This window comes from Doryrhamphus excisus, linkage group LG16, assembly GCF_037039965.1.
Source record: "Doryrhamphus excisus strain RoL-2023G ecotype Guam linkage group LG16, RoL_Dexc_Guam_v1.1, whole genome shotgun sequence".
In the NCBI taxonomy this organism is placed as follows: domain Eukaryota; kingdom Metazoa; phylum Chordata; class Actinopteri; order Syngnathiformes; family Syngnathidae; genus Doryrhamphus; species Doryrhamphus excisus.
Window position 1 is genome coordinate 1,112,240 of NC_136372.1, and position 10,825 is coordinate 1,123,064.

The following is a 10,825-nucleotide window of genomic DNA, read 5'->3' on the forward strand; positions in this document are numbered from 1 at the left end:
GCGGGTCTGATGACGTCATCAACATGCTGCATTCAAAGACTTGTGGAAATAACGGGCATCGGTACTACCAACGTCTGTTGAGGTTCCCGTTGGTGCTCAGTGTTTTTAACCTTAATGTTACTATGCAATAGTAATGTTAATGTTACTAATTGTGATATATATATAGTGATTGAATTAATTACAACAAACGGTTTATTTTTCAACGCGAAACGTTGCCATGTTCATGAGATTGTCTTCATTGGAGGAGCACGTGAATGCAGCGTTAGTCACAGCAACAGAAACATGGGCAGAAATTGTTCTCAAATGTGTTTATTTGTTTCCAAAAATATAATTCTTCATTTAATTAGTTTATTAAGTACACTCATATGAATGGCAGGTAAAGGAATAAATTAACATTAAAAGTAAATAATTGCACATCATAATAAATAAAATGTATAAATAAGCAAGAAGCAACATAGATAAGTCTAGAATAAAATTAATAAAAATAGCTCGAATATGGCACAAAGAAAGAACACAGAGTTTTTAAAAAGTCTGGTAAATAAATAATGAAAAAAATAAATTAACAGTACAATCGTGTAATGGTTTAAGAGTATAAAAATATGTTATTTTGAGGTCATAATTTATATCAGTTTGACTGATGAAGACTTTTGATTGACCCACACTTGCAATTCAACCACGTGAAAAGATGTTTGTGTTCAGAAATCAATATCTCTCATGTCGGTGGGCGTGCTGGCTCTTTCGTCCTCCATCTTGTCACCCTTCTCAGCGGGAGCCCCCGTCAGGCCGCTGCTCAGCCGCTGCTGGAGCGCGCACTCGATCATCTGGCTGTAGTACTGCAGCACCACCTGCAAGTCCACACAGAAAGCCACGCTAGAAAACAACCACTGGACTCGCAGGGATCGCTGGGCTTGCTGGGCACTCACCAGGTCGGCCTGGCACAGCTCCGCCAGCCTCAAACTCATCAGGGACCGCTGAGGGCGCCCCCTGCCGCTCAGACCTCGTAGGGCGCAGTTGAGCGACGCCGCGGCCACCAGCGAGGGCGGCGCCCCCAGGAAGCGGGGGTCGCAGACGCACATGGCCGCCAACGTGTCGCTGTGCCGCCGCAGGGTGGTCCTCTCCTGCTCGGAGTCGCCGCCTTCGCTTCGCTCCTGCACCAAGGCCAGGAAGTGCGGGAGGAAGTCCTGCGGGGTGACAGCGGCTGTGTCCCAGCGTAGGGTGGCGAGCACGACGCGTTCCATTTCCTGGTGGAGACAAGGCAACGTCACCACTGTGATTTGGGTCCTTCAGAGTCCCATTTATACTCAACACTTTTGGGTATTTTCAAGGGCCAATAATGGAGGGCCATTGGTCAATCCGCAGTAGGGGCAGTGCCCCACATGTATAATTAATACAGAGCATGAACATAAATGCATATAAATAGATCAATAATCTTTCTATTCTTATATGTAAGAAATCATTTCTTCCAACCCTAGCTGGGAATCGAACCTTTGCCCTATGCCTGGTCCTGGCCTAGTGGATCTGCCCGGCAGAGTTCTGCCTGGCAACAGGTGGAGAATTCTACCAGGCGACAAGTGGCTGAGTAAGGAAAGTGTAGTGTAAGAACTCCGGCATAATGTTGGACTCACCCTCAGGTTGGAGGGCAGGAAGTGGTACTCCGCTGCAGCACAGAGCGCCTCCGAGGTGATGTTGTCGCACTCTGTCAGCTTGGAGGCGATGAGGACGCAGGCGGCGGCCAGGCAGTACGGCGACACGGGCAGGGTCAGGGTGGCCGACAGGAAGCGGTCCATCAGCGAGACAGACAGGGGGAAGACGGCCTCATTGCAGCCGCAACCGCAGCACACCTGTGGAAAAGGGAGGTTGATACACCCTGGGGGGAGGGGGCTAGGGCGGACAAGGGAGGACGTACCTCCAGCGTCCACTTGGACAGCTCCTCCCTGCGTTGTGGATCCTGCTGGATGAGGCTGATGTAGAGCGGCGAGGGCGTGTAGCGTTCCTCCACGTGAAGCAGCCGCTGGATGACACGATGCCCCGACACCGACGGGTCCCAGGCGGCCCGCAGCGGAGTCTGGACGGGCGCCTCCGTCTGACGCTCGTCCTCCACCTCCTCACACCACAGAGACATGGGGGCACCTCTCTCCATTTGCATGACGGCTAAAAAGTCCAAAGAGGAGCTCGCCACTTTGCTCTTCCTCGCTCCTTCTCCCACTTTTATACCAGGGAGGCGGAGAAGAAGGTGGAGAAGAAGGCGTGGCAGAGACAGGGGGATAAAGAGGCGGGGCCAATACGGAGTGACATAAGATAATAGCGAGACAATTGTTCAACAGGTGGGGAGAGGCAGAGAGCAGGCCAGGGAGGGGGGCGGGAGGGCAGACAAGAGAGGGAGTGGCGGGGCGACAGCTTGGGATCGATGATGAAAAGGAGATGGGGGGGCCAGAGGGAAGGGGGGGGGCAGAAGAAAGAGAAGCAGAGCGAGTGGAGAGAAAAAGGTCATCTCCACTCTCTGACAATGGGAATGGATGACAATAGAAGACGGTGTTTGTTTACAACATCAGCGAGGGACGTCATGCTGAGGATGGATGCTGGGGGGCGGGGAGGGGGCACGGCTGGGCCAGGCGGGGGACCTTGAAGGGCAAAATATATTAGTCACCCTCAGTCATGGGATAGTAAATAACAATATTGTGTTTTTCATGGTAGTACTTACAGGACACTTCATTAGGTACACCCTGTGTATCATGGCATCGGATGAAAACATTCTGCATTGGCAAAGATTATCATGTTGCCGTTTTATTATGCATTTATTATTGTGCTTCTTCAACCAAGTACTCTTCCTAATATTAAAAACACTTTTGCTAGTAATATTTAGTCACATGTTTCAGAAAGTTGTTCATTAAATTTAAGACAAATTACATCAATTTTGTTACAATTAGAATAGTATAAGTACATAATGATAATATAATAACAAACTTATTATATACATATATTTATATATATTTATACATATATTATATATATTATATATATTGTATTACATTATATTATATGTATAATGTATGTATAGTATGTATTATGTATATTATGTGTAGCATGTATTATAGTATATAAGACACATACGAGTATTTTGAGACATTATTATTATTATTATTATTATTATTAGAGACCTAGTCATGTTTTTTATCTAATGGAAACAAAATTGTAATGTGAGCAAGTTCTATTTACCGTGTGTGCGAGTGAGACTATAAATAATATTTATTTTTAGCGCAAAACAGGTAAAATATGAGCTAAAATTGTTAATAGTTTGCCAGGTGTGGTGTTTGCTAATATGAGCGCTAGCAGGGTCTTTAGTTGAGGTCGGGATTTAAAAAGAGGTTTCCATCAAGGTTTGCCTTGGAGCATCCTCATTGTCAAAGCAGCTCCTGTACCCCCCCAACAGAGCCTCATGGCAATCTGCTGCTGGTGTTTAAAGAGCCGTGATGGAGGTATGTGCAACAGACAGTGCAGGCCGGTCCAATGGGTCGGGTCAATGAGGCGTATTGTCTCCCTTTACAAATCAGTGTCAGACAACAGGCTCTGGCCTTCTGCCTGCTGCCTCGCACACTCCTGACGCAGACACACTTGTCACACGCTCCCCGGAGAGCAGCAGCACACGGTCGCAACGTGGGGGGGGGGGGGGGCGCTGTCCCCGGCTGAGGGTTACAGATTGGATTTGACACACTCGTTACAGGTGGCTTTCAGCGGCGGATCACCTTTCAAGTGGACGTCGGCGCGCCGCATCAATAATTCACCACTCAGCGCTTTGACTGGAATCACACCCAAGTTTGCACCAACGACACAACACACACACACACACACATTGCTAGTCACAAGCCAGAATCTAAGCAGGGAAAGATGCTAAAAGCAACCTAGTATAGGTCATGCTCCGTGATGCAGATGCATAAAAAATACTCATGAGAAATCAAAGTGTATTGCATTTGAACACAAATAATTCTGCTCTATATTAATTCGGTAATCTGGTGGACGCGCTCAAGACGCCTGAGAACGGAGCACAGGCTTCTAGTTTAGTTGAGTGAATGAAGAGGCTTGAACCAGTCATGATGTGCTATACATATGACTATATTGACAGTTACTATGGTAACCATTATGTCATTGGATGCTCATATCACCTGGTACTTCGGTACGTGATAAAAAAAATACAATAAATAAATAAAATAAAAAAAATAAAAAACTTTAAAAAAAAACTATATTAGGAAAGCAGGAAGTGAACAAATGTAACAGTTACTGATTGTAAAAGTACCAGATGGAGGGGTAGGATTTAATAAGCTTTGCTTCTTCCTACTCCTTTTGGACACGTGGAACTGTGAAGTGTGTCCTCGTTAAGAACAATGCTAACAAAATATATTTTCCTGCACAATCTTGTGTACATGAAAGATCCTGTTGCCAGATTACATCAGACAGGAATGCCTAAAAACAAAATTAGTATGATTATGGGAACTAAATCCTTTGGACAAAAAAGACATGGGAAGAAAATGAAGCAAGGATAATCCCGGGATGATTGGGAGAAAATGAGGCTTAAAGCTGTCGACAAGGCCGCGGACATTCAAAGCACTGAAAGCAGATTGAGTTTGAATGAGCGGGTGAATAAGTCAGAGCCTGCCAGTCAAGTGGGGTCAGGTAGGGGTGGACGGCGGGGCGGTGGGGGGGGGGGGGGGTGTCGAGGGGAAACCCGGTGACAGATCGCCGGCCTGTTTAAACAGCCTGCTAAATTCATACGTCGCAGCTGTATTTAAAAGGGGGGACGAGAGACAGCGGCACAGCCCAAAGGGGAGCACGGCGGGGTCCTGAGAAGGGGGCGTGGTGATCCGCCCCTCATTTTCCAGCTCATTTCCCGGGACACTGGAGAACAGAGGTCCTATTTTGCACGCTGCCATTCAACTCGCACACAGACACCTGCTGGTGTGTAAGGAGAGGGTGGGGGGGGCGCAAGTGGGGGGGGGGCTTAACCAGTTCACAAGTTAAGACAACACGTGATGCTGTCTGGTGCCAATCACTCACAGGACACTTCATTAGGTACACACCATATCAACAAAACTGTAGTCTCTCCTGGCACATCACTAGAGATCTAACTTCATGTAACATTACTGACACCTAGTGGCCGGAATACAACATATAACTTCTAATACTCGATATTTTTAGACAAATAGAGTCCATCATCAACCACAAAACTGCCATCATTTCTTATTTTTGGGAAAGGTGGCATGTAGTGAGGGACGAAAGATCCCAGTAGGGGACTAGAAATACTTCCAGGGTAAATCTGCAGTCTTCTCCTCTTGGCCAACATGCTTGCACACGTACTCTGTTGCCATGGGTCAGGGGTCAAAGTTGGCGGTATGGATACGGTGCAAATTAAGAGGACAATTTTTAACTTACGCTACTTCATTAAACTTTTATTTTGTAGTAATTAGCAGAAGGTCCAAAAGGTTACAAGATGACCACACAGCATGTCAACTCCATGAAGGCATGCACACGCTTTGCATAGGGCCACGATATAATACGCAAAAGGTCCTTCGTTATGATCATATTCCCTTTCTTAGGAAAACTAACAAAATAAAAACATGGAAAAGAGCAGCTTCAATGAAAAAGAGGAAGGAGAAAGTGACAGAGGTGTTTGTTTACAAAGGGACTGAGAGAGAGAGAGAGAGAGAAAGAGAGCACAGTGACATTCATGGGCGTGTCTCCACATCGCCCCCTGCTGTGGACACATTGTAATAACTAATGATGGCCTTCATGAGCGTGTCTCCACATCGCCCCCTGCTGTGGACACATTGTAATAACTACGGTGGCCAAACACCAACACCATAGATCACATGCAAGGAGAAAATGCTGCACACCCATAACATACGTTAGGGGTGTCCAAAGGGCGGACCGGGGGCCACAGCACGTTCTAAAAATACAATTAAACAGGGACAAAATGTCATAATGGAAGAGCAGCTATTGTAAGTCAATAAGGTGAAAATATTGTTGTATGGTCAAAGTTATAATAATGACATAAAATTGGTAATCTTACAAAAAATGGCAATTCTACCAGAATAAAGTAGTAATATTACGAGGAAAAAATGATTGTAGAAGCATAAAGTTGAAAAAAAGGGCATTAATTTGCACAGAGGCCGAGTTTCCCAAAACATGCTTTTGTTCCTTCCTGCTTTTTCCCGATTGCGGGATCGCATACTGACTTTGGCTTGAGCACTTTATATTCCGGATGCCCTTCCTGACCAAATGTTAGCTTCATCAGTATTTGTTATACAAGTATTTGTTATACTACGTGTAGTACTAGCAGCTATTTCCCGATGCACGTGTTCTAGGGTGTTTGGACGTTGCGGCACGTTGTCCGCCGTGGATTTAGTGTCCCCTCAGGCATTAACAGTTCATATTCTTTCCATGATATATAAACATCAACGTGACGGTCGGCGGGTATTACGGGCGGGGAGGAGAGGGAGGAGAAGGAGGAGCGCAGGCGGCATCACCTGACGCGGCCCCGGCTTGCGATTGGCCGAGGAGACGCTGCGTCTCGCTGTCCTGCGAGTCAGGGCTCTCGTCTTCGGAGCTGGACGGCACGTAGAGGCCCAGAACCTCCTGCACCTTGAGGGGGAGCTCCTAGGAATGGGGGGGGGTTGGAGATCAGATTACAAAGGAGACCTTTTCCCCGTCCATTCAGCTGTCTGCCAAGGGGCGGGGCTTACTGAAGCACCTACAAGGCATCGTTGTTTGCTTGCTTTGCCAACGGTACCTGCCGCTAGCTCGTGTTGGTCTTTCTTCTCACCTTACACTGAAGCAGCTGCAGGTAGATGGCCTCCGCTCCACGCAGGGTGCTCTGCAGGTCCAACTTCATGGTCAGCTCGTTAATGTGCTGCACCAGAAGGAAACCGGAGTGAGGATGAGGAGTAAAAGACGACGGGAAGACTTCTTCTCATACCTTCAGGATGGTGTTGAAGTCGTGGTCGGAGCCGATCAGTTCTCCTCTCTGCGACTGCAGGATGGCGCAGGCGATCAGAAGGTGGAAGTTGTCGCAGGGCAGACGGGTCCACATCACCTGAGCAGACGTGCCGGGTGTTACTTGAGGGAATTGATCTGCTAGCTTAGCTTATGACTTGATTGATAGGTTAATGTACACGGACGTTATCACCTCCCACATTGTGAGGATGTCCTCAAAGGAGAATTCTCTCTTGAACCAGATGAGGAGCCAGCGGAAACAGAAGCAAAGCGAGCCGCTGTCCTGAGAGTCTAGCAGACAAAAACCAGGATGTTATCTTCACATCTTCATTTCCTGCCATCTGACTGAGAACATCACTCACCCAAGAAGTCGCAGAGTTCTGGGTCCAGGGCCTTCAACAGGATGCTGAGCTGAAGGAGCTGCTGCTTCATGGCCTCCTGGGACTCTTCAAAGTTGTGGTGCTGAGGGGGGAGAGAGGACGGGTGAAAAAGGGGTCACATGGTATGTTCACTGACGGAGGAAGCGAATATCTGCGGTCTTCTTACCACCAGCTCCATGAAGCCTGTCAGACACCAAAAGGACTCCACTTCGTTCTGAGTGACGAACAGCAAAGGCGATAGGAGGTCGCTCATGCCCTGCACGTACCCTGCCGCCGCATTTCAAGGTCAGTTATGAAAAAAGTCAAAGATCCTCAGGCAGCGGATCAGCGTGAACGTTGAGAACACACCCAGATCAAAGTTGTACATGCAGTAGGTCATCAGCACGTCATGGAGGAGGGCCAGGCCTGGGTTGTCATTCCCGGAGAAGAAGGTGTTGTGTCTGTCTGTCCTGTTCACGTCTCGCTCTGTGATGCACCACACACAGTCATATTTGTGGTCAAAATGTTCTTTGTTCCAGCGTGAATCAGTAATAATTGCATTGTGCACTTTGTCGGGCGGTCCTTGAATGCATCACGGTTATGTGCTGCTTATCTACGTCAGCAGGAGAGTTGCATATAATGATAGTAAATCCTTAATGGAATGACAACTAGCAAGCAGTGCGGATTATGGAGACGCGGCTTTGCTAGCCTCTTATCCGCTAGTGCAGGGGTGGGCAAACTACGGCCTGGGGGCCACATCTGGTCCGCCGAATGTTTAAATACAGCCCGCGCATTCTTTCCAAAGTATTTCATTTAAACTTAACATACAACCTTTTGATGGTTTTTTGATAGCCGTTTTATCAATTTGGTAATTTGATGTGTAGCACGACTCACCAATCAGATTTCTGTATCCCCTGAGGAGTGAGTTCCTCATTTCCTGCTCCTCGGTGACAGACTTCCACTGGACCTTCATCCTGAAGTACTCATCACTGTAGGTATATTATTATTATTATTATTATTATATTGTCAAGTTAACAAATGATACTAAAGCAGAGCGGGTGTACTCAAGCACATCTTAAAAAACACGCACGTTTTGACGCGTAAAATGTCCTCCCGCTCCCTACGGGTGCTGTTCCATGGATAAAAGCCCAGGAGGAACTTCCACACCTCCTTCCGCAGCGACGGGGTGATACCCTGAGACGTTTGAGAGGGCGTAACGTCAATGCAAAACAACTCATTCAACCACTCGTCCACACGCGTGAGGTTGCGTCTCACCCCTCGGAAGACGAGCTCTTTGACGCTCTCTGGGTTCTTCACGCGACCTTCGGGGTCGAGGAACTCCTCCCATTTGTCCAGAGGTTTACCCCTGCTTACAGCTGGCCTGGGGCCGAGCTCCACCCCCTGGAGGGAAGACATCAGGTCAACATCAGCAATCAAATGCGTTCTAAAACCCAGACACGGAGCTCCCGGCCCAGGTGCCGGATTTGGCGCCTCGACGTCTTTCAATGTAAGTTTTCTGGTAAAACAATCCAACGTGACAGATACGTGAACAAAAGTATTAGGACACTTCCATTCTCCTGACAAGGAGGGGGCACCCAAGAGGTCTCAATACTTTTGTCCACACGGCGTTTGATGCTATCTTACACAGGTGATGAGTTCAAAGCCGGGCTCCTCGTCAAACTGAGGGGCCATACTTGAATCCTGAGCATCACGTTGATGCAGCGGGGAGTCCGGAGGCCGCAGGGCCACCCTGAAGAAGTTGGTGACTTTGGAGAATCCACCAAACGTAGTCGCATAGGGGTCCTGGATGAATCTCTGTCCAGAAGAGGAGCGAGATGAAGAACGCCATGAAGGATGTTATACTGCTAGACTTACCGATACGAGATCTGGGCCATCGTCAAAGAGGTGCAGCTTATCAAAGGACTGAGAAAGAGCGTTGGGGTCTTGAGGGTAGGCCAGGAAGAGACGCCCGTCCACGGGAGACCTAAAGACGACAAAGTCCACGTGGCGTGTGGTTGAACAGTCTGATGACCAGCCAGTGTGATGTGGGCGTGATGCTTACTGGTCCAGGACGATGTAGCGGCTGAGGGCGCGCAGCAGCTCCCTGCTCCCTCCCCTGTGGAAGTGCAAAGGAGGCAGCGGGTGGCCCCCTCTGCTGGTCAACACCAGGAAGTTTCGACCCAGGGAGAAGCGGGCCCTCCTCAGCGAGTAGAGCTCGGACAGAGGCAGGGAAAAGGACCACTGACCTGAAGAAGAAGATGACAGACAGTCACACGCCCTCTCCTTGTTTACACCGTACAAGTTCAGGCTGCACCTGACTCTTTGACGGGGACGTGTTCTCGGTCTTTCTTCACAGTGCTGATGACAGCCCAGTCTGGCTCGTAGCCGGGGTCAAAGTTTGTCTCCTCTTCTCCTCCTTCCCCATCCTGAAGAGTACGAAGGTGGTTACAATCTGCGTATCTCACACACGACTGACTGATGGCAGCTGACCTTTTTGGTGTAGAGCACAGCCGGAGCCGTGCGGCCTTCGTCCTCCAGCGGACTCCATTCCAAAGCTGGCACCCCAGCCTGGAAGCAGAGCATAAAGTATGATATCAGCGGCTGTTAGGCATCAAAACAGCTGTTACACAAATGTGGCTTTGCATACCCGCTCTACAATGCGGATGAAGCCGGGTATGCTGGTGTCCTGGTTGCTCCTCTTGGCGTTGGTGTGCAGGTACACTCCCTCCTTCTCAAATATCAGCTGAGGAGGAACGGAAAGCGGTTAGCAAGCACACACTAAGCAGAACCACACACGGTCAGCAAATTTGGGATTTTTTTTAAATTAAGTCTTAAAGTCCTAAACTACACCGCGTCAACACATCACGTGATCAGCAGGGCCGGTCTGACAGGTCACGTAGGGAGTCTTGTGATGAAGTAACGACGAAGTTTCTTTGATATCGTTCAACATCAATCTATTGCCCATATACTACTCACATCTCCTCAAACTTTATCTTTATGATTTAACGCCATCTATATTTACAGTAGACAGCAGGACTAGCTAGCCAACACGTCGACATGAGATGACGGCAGGCAACGACAACTGGCTGCTGTATTCAAGCTATCCGGCGGACAGAATTAGCATTTTCTTCACGCTCGAAAAATGAACACAAATGAATATGCCTTGTCGATACCTTGTAGTCGGCATTGTTTTGCTCCATTCTTAAACGGCTGTGGGTCAGTCTCTACGCTTGTCGTCCCAAAACAAATGTTACGTCACACTTCCTGTTTACGTAGAGCCCGCCCACAGTGACGTTCTTCATCTTTTCAGCAGAAGCTGCATTTTGCATTGTCTTACATTACCTGAAAAACTCATTTTTTAATTTTAAAATGTTCGAGACAACTTTGTTATGGTTTCTGAATATATTTTAGTGTAGTTCGACTGTGTGACCACTGTCAGTAAACAAAGGAAAGATATACGGTTTTTAAATAATCTACTTGTA

At 47.9% G+C, this 10,825-nt stretch overlaps 2 protein-coding genes across 3 annotated transcripts; both read right to left on the minus strand.

The window, feature by feature from the left end:
* Positions 1-327: 327 nt before the first annotated feature.
* Positions 328-2,908, minus strand: ccndx (cyclin Dx). 2 transcript variants are annotated; one of them, XM_078797189.1, is made up of 5 exons: positions 2,545-2,908; positions 1,907-2,397; positions 1,626-1,841; positions 924-1,241; positions 328-845 (listed from the first exon to the last, which is right to left on the minus strand). In XM_078797189.1, exons 2-5 carry the CDS (start codon positions 2,144-2,146, stop codon positions 696-698), a joined length of 924 nt encoding a protein of 307 aa, XP_078653315.1. In that variant the 5' UTR covers positions 2,147-2,397; positions 2,545-2,908; the 3' UTR covers positions 328-695. The 2 variants fall into 2 exon arrangements, with proteins under 2 accessions (XP_078653315.1, XP_057904563.2); XM_058048580.2 differs by having other exon boundaries at positions 1,907-2,908.
* A 2,517-nt stretch (positions 2,909-5,425) lies between these two features.
* tbc1d17 (TBC1 domain family, member 17) lies at positions 5,426-10,625 on the minus strand. Its single transcript, XM_058048448.2, has 17 exons — positions 10,517-10,625; positions 9,991-10,086; positions 9,834-9,911; positions 9,658-9,769; positions 9,406-9,589; positions 9,219-9,327; positions 8,988-9,158; positions 8,619-8,744; positions 8,434-8,537; positions 8,238-8,332; positions 7,713-7,829; positions 7,531-7,631; positions 7,347-7,446; positions 7,178-7,275; positions 6,968-7,084; positions 6,815-6,901; positions 5,426-6,648 (listed from the first exon to the last, which is right to left on the minus strand). The coding sequence occupies exons 1-17, from the start codon at positions 10,541-10,543 to the stop codon at positions 6,469-6,471; spliced, it is 1,902 nt and encodes a 633-aa protein (XP_057904431.2). The 5' UTR covers positions 10,544-10,625; the 3' UTR covers positions 5,426-6,468.
* Positions 10,626-10,825: the final 200 nt, after the last annotated feature.

Excerpts from the sequence above, each read along its gene's own strand:
- ccndx (XM_078797189.1), bottom strand. The coding sequence starts at position 2,146 with ATGCAAATGGAGAGAGGTGCCCCCATGTCTCTGTGGTGTGAGGAGGTG. Across the intron at positions 1,842-1,906 it reads TGTCCAAGTGGACGCTGGAG|GTGTGCTGCGGTTGCGGCTG; the intron begins GTACGTCCTCCC and ends CCTTTTCCACAG. Across the intron at positions 846-923 it reads AGCTGTGCCAGGCCGACCTG|GTGGTGCTGCAGTACTACAG; the intron begins GTGAGTGCCCAG and ends GTGGACTTGCAG.
- tbc1d17 (XM_058048448.2), bottom strand. The coding sequence starts at position 10,543 with ATGGAGCAAAACAATGCCGACTACAAG. Across the intron at positions 9,912-9,990 it reads TCATCCGCATTGTAGAGCGG|GCTGGGGTGCCAGCTTTGGA; the intron begins GTATGCAAAGCC and ends CTCTGCTTCCAG. Across the intron at positions 8,333-8,433 it reads GACATTTTACGCGTCAAAAC|TGATGAGTACTTCAGGATGA; the intron begins GTGCGTGTTTTT and ends ATATACCTACAG.